Source organism: Rhincodon typus, chromosome 24 (genome assembly GCF_021869965.1).
Source record: "Rhincodon typus isolate 14 chromosome 24, sRhiTyp1.1, whole genome shotgun sequence".
Lineage (NCBI taxonomy): Eukaryota > Metazoa > Chordata > Chondrichthyes > Orectolobiformes > Rhincodontidae > Rhincodon > Rhincodon typus.
Window position 1 is genome coordinate 7,943,114 of NC_063355.1, and position 14,951 is coordinate 7,958,064.

At 39.3% G+C, this 14,951-nt stretch overlaps 1 protein-coding gene across 2 annotated transcripts in view; it reads right to left on the bottom strand.

Annotated features, from left to right (window-relative positions):
* Positions 1-1,542: 1,542 nt before the first annotated feature.
* LOC109928128 (mitochondrial fission regulator 1-like) overlaps positions 1,543-14,951 on the bottom strand; it is a 14,812-nt gene continuing 1,403 nt past the window's right edge. The window contains exons 1-7 of one of the 2 annotated variants that reach the window (XM_048611503.1): positions 13,540-13,591; positions 11,531-11,759; positions 10,820-10,943; positions 8,335-8,546; positions 7,908-7,984; positions 6,147-6,263; positions 1,543-3,754 (exon numbers count right to left, since the gene is read on the bottom strand). In XM_048611503.1, the coding sequence (XP_048467460.1) occupies positions 3,553-3,754; positions 6,147-6,263; positions 7,908-7,984; positions 8,335-8,546; positions 10,820-10,943; positions 11,531-11,759; positions 13,540-13,589 (1,011 nt within the window). In that variant the 5' untranslated portion in view covers positions 13,590-13,591 and the 3' untranslated portion in view covers positions 1,543-3,552. Of the gene's footprint in view, positions 3,755-6,146; positions 6,264-7,907; positions 7,985-8,334; positions 8,547-10,819; positions 10,944-11,530; positions 11,760-13,539; positions 13,592-14,951 lie in introns of those variants that run through there. The other variant, XM_020528132.2, reaches the window with a different exon arrangement.

The window sequence follows — 14,951 nt, forward strand, 5'->3', positions numbered from 1 at the left end:
ATTGCAGAGTGGTGCAGTTTATTGTGCATAGCTTTGCACAACGCTTCTATTGAAACCAGCTTGATCCCTTTCCAATTAGGGCAGGGCCACTCCTCTACCGCTTGGAAATTTCTGACAGTCAGGGGTGATGCCCTCCATGGTAACCAAATGTCCAAGGTACCCATACATTTGTCCTGAGAAGTTGACACTGCTCTGACTTTCAAATTTTAAAAACTGTGACAAGCAAGCTAAGGGTGTCTGGTCTTGCTAGGGTATCCTTAAATGTCAAGATGAACATGAGTATATTTTCTAGAAAAATGAAGGGGGACTGGAAATATAGGTCATCAAAAGCTTCATCCATCACACACATGTAAGTGGCAGAGGCTTTGCAGGGCTCAAAGGGCATTCTCATGTATTTGTAAAGTCCCCTGTTTGGAATGCCACATTTTCAATGTCTTATTCAACAATTTGTAGCTGGTTATAACTGAACCATTTTGAGATCTCAGGAAGACACCTTGCATCTTTGAGAATTTGCAAGCTTCCTCAATCCTAGGGAGATGATAAATATCCTTATGAGCATTTGCCTCAAGTGACAGGTAATTGACACAGATCCTCAACTTTTTCATTTTTCTCCTTCACAAGGACTATGGGGGAGGCATAGGCACTTGACTCTCAGATGACACCCCACTCCAAAGAATTCTGCAGGTAGTCCTGGTCTTCCTCAGTGATGGGGTGGGATCCTATGGAATAGAACTTTTACTAAATGGTCATCTCTAGTTACAACCCTGTGGGTTATTAGGTCACAACATTCAATGTTATCATATTTACTGAACATTGTCTTGTATTTTCTGAGAGTAGAAACAGAATGCCTCCTCTGGGTTTCCTACATCTCACCAAAGACCGTATTTGAAATGAGATTAGAGATGTCTTCTCCAGTCTCTCCATGGCAGTGGCATGTTTAAGGATACCTATGAATGTTCTAGGTTGGAGGTAAACATTTTGTTGTTTAACTTGGCAATCTGCATGGATACCCTACCACTTTCTTGTACAATTACATGGGTTTCCCCCCCCCTACCCCGAGTTACACCAATTGGGGCTCTGCTACATATGACACAAGATGGTCTAACAAGGTCTAATGTCAACCATTAGAGCCAGCCTTCAAGAAGTGATGGTGTGGGCAGGTTTAAAAAAAAAACAATCAGCCTGATTCCCCACGACTCGAGCAGTGCTCAGGTCCTGTACAGGCAGATTGATCCTGTGCACCACCTACTGATCTCAATGGAATGTTCACTATACATGCTTTCCAAGGAGGCCTAGATATCTCTCAACATATTTGACCCCAACACCATGAGTATAACTTCTTTACTTTCAGTAGTGCATTGATTAGGTCAGAGACTCCAAACTATGAGAAGCATGATGTGGGCCAGATAGGGAGCACTTGATGTAGCCACCATCTTCTCCACATCTTGACCTTTCAACCTTGTTTGCCTTGACTTGTTGCCTGTTCTGCAGAACCTTACTGACTAGCCCAGAAAAGAAACAAAATTTAAACGCATGAAAAGATCATGAAGTAGAGGTCCTTTATTCCACTGGCATCACAGCATTACAAACATGAAGGGAATTAAGGGACACACAAGTAAGTATTTACAGTATTTACTTGGAATGAAGCCTGCAGTTTACACTGGAGTGAGAAATCCTACGTCTGTCTGCTTCTTCTTCCCCCAAAGACACCCTTTCTGGAGAGGGTTCACTCGAGTGCTCCAGCTGCCTTCCAACACCGTCACTACGTGCTCCTGGAGATTCTATTATGGTAAAAGAAATACTGAGCAATCTTTGAAACATGATGAAGGTGGGGAAACAGTTCTTTAGTACAGAGGCCTGTGATCAGAACAAGTGAACTCTCAATACTGCGATAGTTGCACAGTGGGTATCATATGTATATTAAAAACTGTACAGTGCTGCATGGAGTTTAACTAATACAAATATATATATAATGTTAAAATAAAGGTTTTTGTTAGATGATTAAATGAGGCAGATATACCGAAATGCAAGACTGCAGAATATAAAGCAGGATTTTATCCATTCATTTAGAATAAACACTTTGGCATAAGTCCCCCAAATAAAAGAATCATTATGTTTACATATTAAAGCTTGCTTAGAAAGTCCACAACCCATTTGTAAATCTTTCTAAAAACATTTACATTTATCACTGATTTAATGGTATTGCTTAATACAACAGGCAACAACGCAAGATCTTTTATAGCACCTATCTCAAAGGCAGTAGTTTGAACTGAGATGTATAAATCCTTTAGAAATTTGTGCCTTATTCCAAAGAGCTTTTCAAGGCAAGCAGTGAAAGAAAATATCTGAGAAGCACCTTTGAGATTGTAACAAGAAGTGAATGGGTTCGTCTGTTGGCCAAGACATAGACTCTAAATGGGTTTCAACAAGTGCCTTGAACTATCGTGTACTATTCAGATAGCCTTGTTGTCCTTTAACAATTATTGGCAGCCCAGGTCCTGGGAGAATGCCTTTGATTTCACATAGTAGGTGCGTCCCAGCAACAAATTCATACCCTAATTTGTGTTGCACACATCAGACACAATCCAGTAATCGAACTTCAGATAAATATACAAATAGTTATGGATTAGCCCTCTTCAGTTTGAAAAGGTGTGAACAGAAAACTAGCACTTCTGGTATTATCATCATTGCTTCATAAAAATTCCATTTTTTTGTTTTCAAAAGCACAAACAATATTTGTAAAATTACAGTAAGTCAGAAACAAGAGACGTACCAACTGAATTTATACATGTTTAACAGCTTATGGCTACAATATGTTATAGAAATTTTATCACCTCTGTAGCTAAATAACAGAAGGAAAATATTAAATGACATTAATAAGGCATGGGCCACAATTTGCATCACATTCTTCTGGGTTCATACAAAAGGGTTGCAGAAGTGAAGGCTAATAGGAGTTCTTCACTTTGTAAAACCAATGCTTTTCAGATTTGTAGAGAGATTCCATGTTATTTAAAACACGGCACCTTTGTGGTGACTGACTTTGCAAAATATACTTGGAAGTACACATTCTGCTCAATTAAAAACAAAAACATTTTCTTGCACCTTGTACATTTCTTGGTAAAATAACCATAGGAAGCCACAGCTAAGAAGCACCCAATATTAAACCGATTTGCACCCAGCTGCCACGTTCTCAAAAAAGGTAGAGCTCACAATCATTTCAAGAATTGAATTATATAAAGTGCAATAAAGTAAAGAGATTGTCCCACAACCTTGTCAATTTTGAGATTTGCAAACATTAAAAAAAAAATGGAAGTATAGGTAGGAACAAGTGAATGAAATTATTTTTGCTGTCTGTTTAAAAGGTAAGGACTCTTTTTCTAAAAGAAAATTTTGGATCAGAAGCACTTATTACTCTGGTAATATTACATCAGATCACGTCTTCTTCATGTCAATATTTGATCAAGGCCAGACATTTAAGTTAAAACCCTTAAGAGGCAGACAGAGCTGGAGATTTCAGTCACTCTTGGGAGTTGAAGTTACAGGGTTTCTCACTCATGGGCTGCCTGGAGGTGTGGCGAATCCAGAGCTCTCACTGTCACTGCTGGATGGTGATCGTGGAGCACTCTCAATCGGGCTCTTTGTATTGCGAAATTTATTCAACAATGTTGTATTAAAGGCAGATGCAGGAGAACATACTTCCCCTTCCTGTGCTCGCTGACTTTTGGGGATTTTGGATGGAGTGCCACCTGGAGACCTACAAAAGGAGCAGGCAGGAGATTGTTCTTCAGTACAAACATATGTATTTTATGATTTAATTAGTAAACAAAGATATTAAAAGTGTTAACATCATGAGATCAACAGGCAAAGAAACCAATGGTGTCAAGGAGAGTTTAATTGGTTAATTTTACAATACATAAAATGAATTTACTACAAAGTTAAAAATAAAGTTTTACAGATGCTGGAAATCAAATGAAAACAAAGTGCTGGAGACACTCAGCAGGTTCCATAACATTGCTGGAGAGAGAAACAGAGTTAACATCTGATATCCAATATTATTCTTCTATAGAATTCAAGTCATATTCAATTTGCAATGTTAACTCTGTATATACCTCCACAGATGCAACCTGACCTGAGTTCCATCAGCACTTTTGTTGTTTTAATAAATGCTAGAGTTCTTCATTTTAGAAATTAAATGCAGAACCTTGATAGTGATATATTGTTGGTATAATGCAGTAGGAACTGAAGCAGTAAAGGTGATTAATTGACAGTGTCGCAGATGGCATATACCACATTAAAGCAGACTCTTTGAACTGTGTTTTATGACATTGACATCAATGTTAAGCAACTCTTACAACACTATTGAAAAATAAAACTAGTTGAATACTAATCACTGGTTTAAGATTATGTCACAAAGGTGCATACTCAAACAATCAACCTGCAACTATTCCTCATTTTCATCAAGAATAACCAATAAGCACAAAACTAGATGGAAGTATTAAGATCTAGTTTTATTAACAGAAAACAACTTCAAAATTACATAAAATTGTGCAGCATTTAAGAGAGTTGGGAATGATCCAGCAACTCATTGTGCACAATGCTGGCTTACTTAGGTGGAAGTGCTCTTTTAGACCATAAGATATAGAAGCAGAATTGGGCCATTCAGCCCATTGAGTCTACTCTGCCATTCAATCATGGCTGATATACTTCTCAACCCCATTCACCTGCCTTCTCCCCATAAGCCTTGATCTCCTTACAAAGTAAGAACCCATCTACCTTTGTCTTAAATAGTGATTTGGCCTCCACAATCCTCTGTGGCAATGAGTTCCACAGATTCAGCACCCTCAGGCTGAAGAAATTCCTATTCATCACAGTTCTAAAGGGAGATCCCTTCACTTTGAGGCTGTGCCCTCAGATCCTAGTCTCTCTTCACTTCCATGCATTCCAGGCCTCTCATTATTCTGTAAGTTTCAATCAGATTCCCCCTCATCATAAATTCCATCAACTACAGACCCAGAGTCCTCAACTGCTCCTCATATGACAAGCCCTTCATCCCAGGATCACTGTTGTAATTCACTTCTGGACGCCCTCCAACGCCAGCACATCCTTCCTTGGATATGGAGCCCAAAATGCTGCAATATTCCAAATGACGTCTGACCAGAGCTTTATACAGACTCAGTAGATCTCTGCTCTTGTATACTAGCACTCATGAAATGAATGCTAACATTTGCCTTCCTAACAGCCAACTGAACCTGCATGTTAACCTTAAGAGAATCCTAAACTAATCCCTCTGTGCTTCAGAAAACAGACTATGCCTCTCTCCTTCCTACCAAAGTACATAACTTTAGACTTTCCCAAATTGTATTCCATCTGCCACTTCTTTGCCCACTCTCCTAGTCTGTCCAAGACCTGATCATTAGCAACTCCTTTGTCTGTCCAACTGTCTTTCTCTCTCTTTGGGCTATATCCTATCATTTACTCCCTATTCCACCCACCTCCCTATTTTCTGCATATAAACTGATGTTTTCCATGCCATCATCAGTTCTGAAGAAGGGTCACCGGACCAGAAACGTTAACTCTGTCTACTCCTTCACAGATGCTGCCAGACCTGCTGACTCTGTCCTATTTTGTCATGCACTTCCAAGCACCCTGCAATCTCATCCTCAATGGATTCTAAAATCTTACCAATAACCAAGGTCAAGCTAACTGGCCTATAGTTTCCCTGTCTTCTGCCCCTCTCCCTTCTTAAACTGGGCATTACATTTTATTTTACCCAACTCCATTTTGGCTTAAATGAAGCACTTATGACTTTCTCAATCAACTTAGCTTTATTCATATCTTTCCTAATCTTTGTGATCTCCTATTTCAAAATGAACTCCGGTCCATATCAGAAAAAAAAACTAACAGCTATTTGCAATATGGCAACAAACAGCATAGAGATGTGCAAGGATTTAGTCTTTTCTACATAGCAGGTCAAATGGAGGTGTAAGTATAAAGCGTACTGCATTGGGAATGCCTTGAAAACCTCTGGGACTTTGTCCTGAGGAACTATTTCTGAAAATGGTTTCCCTATGTCACTAATTAGAAGAACAGTAGTAACTATCAGATCACATCTTCAGGTAGGCACCGTAACAAAGCTTTTGACATACCTATGGATGCCTGTTGATCGTAGTCTCTCGAAATGGTTTGCAGCCAGAAGTTCCGAGTGGATACTTTGGACGGGTTCAGTGCTATTGTCACCTTCAGGAACTCTCAGATCTGCAATACTAGATACACATCACTTATAAGGAAATCCATAAAGAGATTAAAAGCACAGAGTGCTCAATAACTGTGATTTATTTCATATGCAAAATCTAGATTTAGGTTTTCTGTTATGTACACGAGAGTAGCACCTTTCCTATTTAGGCTACCAAAGTCTTTTCCAGAAAAATTCCAAAGAATTTCCAGACTTGCCAGACACAGAATAAAGTTTCTTCAACAATGTGCGCTAGTCCAAATGAAAATGAATGAATATTTTGTGCTGCATTTCCTTAGCCTACTAATGAACTTCCACCCAGTACTCCCAAATAACTGCTCAGACAGGCTCCAAGTCATCTTTATCACGTGAACTTAGGCCTCTTTATGGTAGCGGGAATTTTAGTCTGTGTCACGTTGTGAAACTGCCTCTATTTATGATGAATAGAAAATTCAAAAGAAAATCGTTTTGTGATCTCACTAGAAAAACCAAACCAAGAAGCAGATTTATAAAACCTTTAAATGCAAAGAGTTCATATCTCATGGTGGTCTAAGTGACCATCTTTGAGCAGAAACTAATACATAGAATATACAGTGACTAGTGGTATACTCATTTAGGCAAACACATTGTTTATTTTTAATTCATTCATGGGATGATGGCATTGCTGTCTAGACCAGCATTTATTGCCCATTCCTAATTGGCCAGAAGGCAGTTAAGAGTCAAATACATCAGTGGCTGTCTAGAGTCATATGTAGTACAGACCTGGTAAGGATGGCAGTTTCCCTCCCTAAAGGACTTAAAAGGCAATGGATTCAGGGTCATTAGCCTCTTAATTCCAGATTTTTTTTTTTTATTGAATTCAAATTCCACCATCTGCCATGGCATAATTTGAACCCGGGTCCCCAGAACAGAGTAACAGTCCAGTGAAAGTACCACTAGGCCGTTGCCTCCCCATATAGTACATTCTAGAAATCTCATTCTTCCTTATTTCCTTTTTCATTACAAAACTGGAACACGTGATCTCAAATGGTTGACATGTAACTACACGGTCAATTTCTTTTCAAGGAATTTTATCCTTCTCTTTTAGTGCAATATTTATTTAGTGTGTTGAATACTTAATACAATGAAGCTATTTTAAAACCAGACAGCAAAGAAGAATCTGAATCTATTTTTCTTTCTGTAACGTTCCTTAAGTCCTTTCACTAATACAACCACATTATTGCCTCATTGTCAGATGAACCCAAAATAGAATACTAAGATGCCTTAGTGCTAGCAACTTGATATCTGGAAAATGTGGACACATTAAATGCTGCACATAATTCTGAATGTTGTGTGGAGCATAACTATGCAGTTCACAAACTATAAGGGTGTATAGCTTTCTGTTACCTCCCAACTACTTTCCCTCCTACTTTCTATTTGGTGATAATCTATTTCTCCACCCCAAAAGTCAGCAGCACCCACAATCTTATTGCCACCCCCAACTAGGATCAATAGGAAGGGGGATAAAGGGTGGAGCTCTCAGTCAAAAATGCTAGATGCCCCCATTTATCACTCAACAAACTAACATATCTAACCACTAGGCAGACTGAACAGGATTGAGAAATGCTATCAAAAGTCAAGACTAAATTCTAAATTTTAATCAGTACGCTTCAAATTAAATATACCATCTCCTCACCTTTTACAGCGTCGATTGAGTCTGGCCAGTCCATAGCTGTCCAACAGAGCTGGAGTTGCCAAAACCTTTGCTTCTCTCTGCAAGAGAGAAAACAAATCTTAAATTTCCATTGCTCAAATCAGCTGCACTATTTCCTACATTAAAACAGTGACTACACTTCAAAGATACATTGTGGTTGTAAAGTACATTGAGGTTTACTGAACTTGCGAAAGGGGTTATGTAGATGCAATTCTTTCTTTATTTTCCTTTATACATAAAAAACCCAGACCTTCCTTTCTCCATCTGATTTTGTATACTGTTCTCCCTAGCACTTTCCATTCAGTGATATTCTCTTTCTCCAGCCCACAAGCCTGTTGCACCTACCAACAATAAAGCAGGCATCAAGCTTATCACTCTAGCGATGCTTCCTTTGAAGCTGATTACTTACTGTGTGAAGATCTGATTTGTCTTTCAGAGGAGTTTTAAATGCTGGATTACTGGGAGCTGAAGCAGGTGGTGGTGGTGGAGGTGGTGGTGGTGGTGGAGGAATGGCAGTGACTGAAGGTAGTGTGGAATCTTCATTCGTAGAAACCTCACCCTGCTCCCTCCGTCTCTTTTCAGCCAGTCGCTTGGAGGTCCTTTGTGTACTTTCTTTAGCCTCTAGAAAACACAAATATCACAAAGAACACTAAATCTTAAATGCAACATGCATGTGGACAGCTTGACTTCTACAGTAAACTGAAATTGAAATCAGCGTAGCAATGGATTATTTTTTCCCCAGATTCTCACATCATCCAAGTTACAAAAGTCAGATTTAATTGTGGCACAATTCTTGCCAACTGCTGAGGGTCATTAGATATTTTTAAGACAGAGGTAGATAGATTCTCGACTAACAACGGAGTCAATAGTTATTCAGAGTAGGCAGGAAAGTGAAGTTGAGGCCTCAATCAAATCAATCATAATCTTATCAAATGGTGAAGTAGGCCAAAAGGGAGGAATGGCCTACTCCTGCTCCTAATTAACATGCTCATATGTAGTGGCTACCGTGTTTTTTTGTTTCAAAAGATATACCGAGGTGCTATAAAATGTTAAGAAAAAATGAAATTAAATCCACACTAGGACCATATCATACTGGGAAAATAGCCATTTTGTTGACTAATTATTTTAGTACTGCTCCAGATTCTATTGTTGTCCTTGTTAATGTCCCAGTGACAAAATGTGTTTCAAATTGGATCAACACTGAAGCCAAGTTAATTACAATGTATAGTATTGCAAACTACGAAACTCCACATTTTGGAAATGTGTCCAAGTAAGAACAAACCAGCTTGAAACAGTGTAGCATGTTACACTAGTGTACTAGTGAAGAAGGGTTTCAGCATTTGCTTTGTTTGCATTCCCAACAGTGCATAGCAAAATAATGTTCAAAACCAGGCAAATCCACTAATAAGAGCAAGTGACATGATATATCCAATCTTGCCTAGCTTCCTTATCACTGCAATCACCAATCCTGCAAGTAGCAAATGACACTTCCTCACCAAGAGGCAAGCAAGGAATCTCTTCCCAAAGCCAAATACAATCTCTCTCCACAATGCAATAATTTAATTGAGATTGAGGGAAGAGAACACAGTTACAATAGGTGTTATATAACATGTTACCAAGGGTGCTTAAAACAAATCATCACAAGGAATAGGATTTTCTACTTTACTGCATTGTCTCTCACAAACCTATCGCACCATCTTGAACTGGAGGTAAGATGACCAATAATGAGATTTGACGTGGTCACCCAAATTCCAGTTCAAATATAATATCCATCCAAAGGCAAAAGAAATTATTTTTCATCTTGTTGCAATTCTTCTGTCATTCATAACTCCTCTAGTCACATCTTTGGTTTCTTTTCATTTGTACTATTACCACATGGTTGACTTGTACCATTAGCCTTCTGTTATTTAACCTATTATCTTTTTTCCATCCAATCTGACCTTCCTTTACCTGTTCTGCTTCTACCCTCTTCCTAACTTTTCCCAGTTCTAATGAAGAACTCAAAACCTCAACGGTTTCCTTTTCCATTGATGCTTCCAGACCTGCTGTGTATCCCAGCAGTTTTGTTTTTACTGGTTCAGATTTGCACCACTTAGAGGAAAGCTGAGCCAAATCAGCACAAGGATATGGCCATAAAGAAACAACTTGCTCCCTATATGGATGTCCATCTACCATCAGCTATAGTCCAGATGGGACTACAGGTATGTTTCCCTGCTTCAGAGGGAGACAAGTGGTTATAATTTAAGAGGCAACACAGTGCATCAAGCCTGACTGACCAGAGTCTCTCCTGCTATCACGAGTTTATTGGAAGTTTTGGAATGGGGTTTGGGCAACATCAAGAATGCTCCTTCCACGGTCTACAAATCCTGCAATCTTGCTCAGAGAAAATGGCACTATTCACTGACCCAAAAGACCTGCTCAAACTGATATGCACTGTACAAATACTCATTTAAGACATGGCCATTTTATATCTGTCCAAAACATCATTCTAACTATTGCTGTACTCACTTCTAAATTGTAAACCACTCCAATGCTGTTGTCACAAATATCCCACAACTTTGCATTATGGACATCTGTGGGGACCAAACAGCTGTATGCCAGATCCACAGTAGAATAAATTCTGGGTCACATCGCAGTCCAACAAGATGCACTCCTGCAGCATGCTAACTCAGCTCTCATCCTACTCTCACAAATTCGTCATTACCATATAGTTGAAACTCACAGTCAGTTGTTGATTTGAAATGGGTAAGTAATAACCTTAAAAGTCAAATGTAAGAGAAACCACTCACACTGCCTCAATACACTCAGCGGTTGCCTCATAGGTGCCCACCCAACTCCTCATTCAACCAGCACTGGTTGCAGCTTTGGCCTTGTTTTAAAAATGGTGATCTTACCGCAAGCGTACATCTGAACTTTTCTCATCTCGTCCTTCAAGTGTCGGAGTCTTTCTTGTAATTCATCTATTCCAACAGCATTACAGCGGTTCAGCCGACCATCTACAGCTGTGAAAAATTTAGCCTGCAAAGACAATGCTCATATGTACCAAACATTGACTTGACCTGACCTGACCCAAAATTGGTGCTTTGAAGGTAATAGTTTGGCTTTTATTTTTAGGACACTGACACACAAAGAAAGCAGCTAAATTTTATGCAGTAGCCTCAAAACAAAACTACATTCATTAATATGTGGCTTTAATAAAATTCCCCCAGCAAACCCTTGTTCTTAAATTTTCTTTTGTACTTGTTAATGTAACCATGCTCTCATATCAGCTGCTTCCCTGGTCTAGAGCTCCACCTAACAGTGAATAGCATAAACTGCAAGAACAAGGAGGGAAGCTACAGACAGTACCTAGCCTTAAAAACGTCTTGCATTTTCTAGCAATTCATCACCACTTCTAAGTAATCTGAAATAGGTGACTTTGTTCTTGCAATTGGCTGCTATATATTGATTAGTATATGCAAAAACTAGGGTCATCAGGAAAACAGCACTGCCAGCAAAATCAAAATTGAAGCCAGGATAAAACACAAAATTGTGTTTTGGTTGATGATGAGAAAAAGGGTAAATTCTGAGGCCCAATTTCTCCTATCTTGTGGGGCTGACAGTACCTTAATAAAGGATTTCAACCCAGCCTTTTCAAGTTCAGCCTGTTTTCGTTTGCGCACTACTCTCTCACACAGTGATGGGTTCTGATCCATAGTGTGAAATAAGTCCTGCAGTGCCTTTTCCGTATACGTCAGGGCTTCAGACTCAAATTCCTCTTTGGTTAGGCGTTTACAGAACATCTTGCTTAGAGGATATTCTTGATCAAATTCCTCTAGCGTTTCCATCATAACTCTGGAACAGGAAAGCAAAGATGATTTACTGATCAATTTATTTTACACATGCACAGACACATATTTCTTGTTTATAGGATATCATTTGGCCATATGATAAAATTGAGAAGCAGTAAACACATTAGACTAGAATAGATTTGGGGCAGGGGATGGGGATAGAGACAGCAAACATTCACCATTCTGTAATGTCTTCTTTATAGATTGAGTGAAGTGACTCCCACAAATTGCAGAACTCTGACCTTTACGTGTGAAACCATCATTCAGATGAAACTGGCAAAATATGTTTCATTGTTTGCTGATACAAAGCAAGTCTCAGAGAGCATTTATAAAGGGAAATAGGGTCTTCTGTGCTGTCAGTAATGGAATAAAGGAGCTTTTGTACAGTAAATAAAGGAATTCAGAGGAGACCAAGGCTAACTCAAGGATAGACATCCGGGACGTTTCTGAAGGCAGAAAGCAAAAACTATTTTGGAAGAAAATTTGCAAGGGATCGTGATAGCTGAAAGATGAATCTCCAACTGTGGGGCAAAGAAGCAACCATCAAAAGAACTGAAAGTGTAGGTTTCAACGTGTGGCCAGCGGGAAAAAAAAAAGAAGTGCAATCAGACCTGAAGGGCAATAATGATGGAATTTTGATGGGTGACCACAAAAGTGACAATTAGCACTTCTTTTGTTTGGGCAAGTCCTTGGGTAACAGGTTCTTGATGAGTTGGAATTATGAACAATTTGATCCAAGGTGAAGACAATATAGAAGGTGGATGGAATGCAGACGTGGAGAGGGTGGAAAGTGTATATGATGTAATTTATTGAAGATATTCCAAGTTGTTAACAAAGTAATAAGCAAAATATTCATGCTGAACTGCACAATTTGATTTACCAATGCCAAAGGAAGGTGGAACAATAGACTTTATGTTGTAGACTGAATTCACTTGACTAGGAAAATAGGAATTGAGATTTCAAATTAAACTAAACATGTCTGAGCAATGAATACTTGGGAGCACACCAGATTCCCTGCAATAAACCATGACATTATTTGCAAGACAAAAAAAATTACAACATTTCAAAAGATGAGTGCATATGTTCATGAAGTTGCAAAGTTTAATTTTTAAAACGTAGAAGGAAGGATGGGATTTTAAATGGTCGCTTAAATGCTGTGTTTAAAACTTTAAGACTAAAAGTTTTTTAAAATGGTATTGTACATGGACAAATTGGGGTTCACAATGCAGGCTTTGCAAATGCTGGAGATACTTCAGAATCTCAATAGATCACAGAGTTAACAGTCAGAAAAACAAAAGCACCTGGGAGACAGTTCTGATGGCCCTGACTTCTGAACGCTGACTAGTGGCACATTAAAAAAGGCAATCAGAAATGGAAAGTTCAGCTAGCCAATAAGAGGGCCAGAGAAAACATAGATCAATGAATCCTGCATCTTCTTAACTCACTGTCTTCCTTTGCAGTACAGAGTGCCAACGAAGAGTGTACTCCTGGGTCACACATGGCAATGTTTAGCACAGAGGTGACTACCATAATTCAAAAGCATAGTCTTACAAAATGGAAGACTCCTGCAACTAACTTCCATATTGAGAGCGATATAAACAGACTAGTCTGATTAGATTAGTCAGATTAAATGCCTTCCTTTACTGCCAGCTAATGTCAAATAAAATTATGATTCGTTATCAACAGTGAATTATCAGATTCATCTTGCTGCTAACCCAGCACTCAGCCTGCAAGAGGACGAGAGGAAAAATAAGACTGCAAGATTAGATTGCAAACTTGCTCACCCAGTCGGTATGTTTGACTGTAGACGTTTCATCACCCTGCTAGGTAACATCGTCAGTGCGCCTCCAGTCAAGCGTTGGTATTCTGTCCCGCTTGTTGTTTATATGAGACAACAAGGTGCAGGGCTGGATGAACACAGCAGGCCAAGCAGCATCATAGGAGCAGATATATATATGCCTCAGTTTGCTGGGGTGGTTGGTATTACTTCCGGTTTTGCTCATCAGTGGTTTGTATATCGGGTCCACTTCAATGTGTTTGTTGGTGGAGTTTGAATTGGAGTCCCAGGTCTCCAGAAATTCCATGGCTTGTCTCTGTTTGGCTTGTGCTATTATGAATGTGTTGTCCCAGGCAAATTTGTGTCCTTCTTTGTCTGTGTATATTGAGACCAATTCTGGACCCGATATACAAACCACTGAAAAATAAAACCGGAAGTAATACCAAGAAAAGATATTGATAAGTTAAGTGAGTGGGCAAAGATGTGGGAAAATGTGAAATCATCTATTTTGGCAGGAAGAATAAATAAAACTGGCTAAACAGCAAGTGATCTGGGTGTCTTTATACATAGTGCCATACTCACAGCAGGTGGGACTGCAGCAGTCTGAGAAGGTGCAAAACAGAACTGAAACAAACTCTTCGGTCCAATTCGTCCGCGCCAACCAGACATCCCAATCAATCTAGTCCCATTTGCCAGCAATTGGCCCATATCCCTATAAACCCTTCCTATTCATGCACCTTAACCGTAACTGCTTCCTCTGGTAGCTTGTTCCATACACACGCAAAACTCTCTGCATGAAAAGGTTGCCCCTCAGATCCCTATAAATCTTTCTCCTCTCACCTTAAACCCAAGACCTTTAGTTTTGGACTCCCCTACCCTGGGTAAAAAACCTTGGTTATTTACCCTATCCTTGCCCCTCATGATTTATAAACCTTTATAAGGTCACTCCTCAGCCTCCAAAGCTACCGGGGGAAAAAAGCCCCAGCCTATTCAGCTTCTCCCTATAATACAGACCCTCTAATCCCAGTTACATCTTTGTAAATTTTTTTCTGAACCCTTTGAATTTAACGACATCTTTCCTATAGCAGGGAGACCAGAATTGAATATAGTATTCTAAAAGTGGCCTCACCAACGTCTTGTACAGTTGCAACATGCATGAATCGAAAAAAAAAACTAACATGCAGGTCCACCAAGCAATTAGGAAAGTTAATACAATATCATTATTTATCATGAGGGAACTGATTATATGCCTTTGTTAGACAGGGAACTGTAAAGACCACGTCTGAAGTACTTTGCACACTATTGCCTTGTTATTTAAGGAAGAATGTAAATGCATATCAGGCAATTTAGAGGTTTATGAGACTAATATCTGGCATGGGAGACAACAAGGTGCAGAGCTGGATGAACACAGCAGGCCAA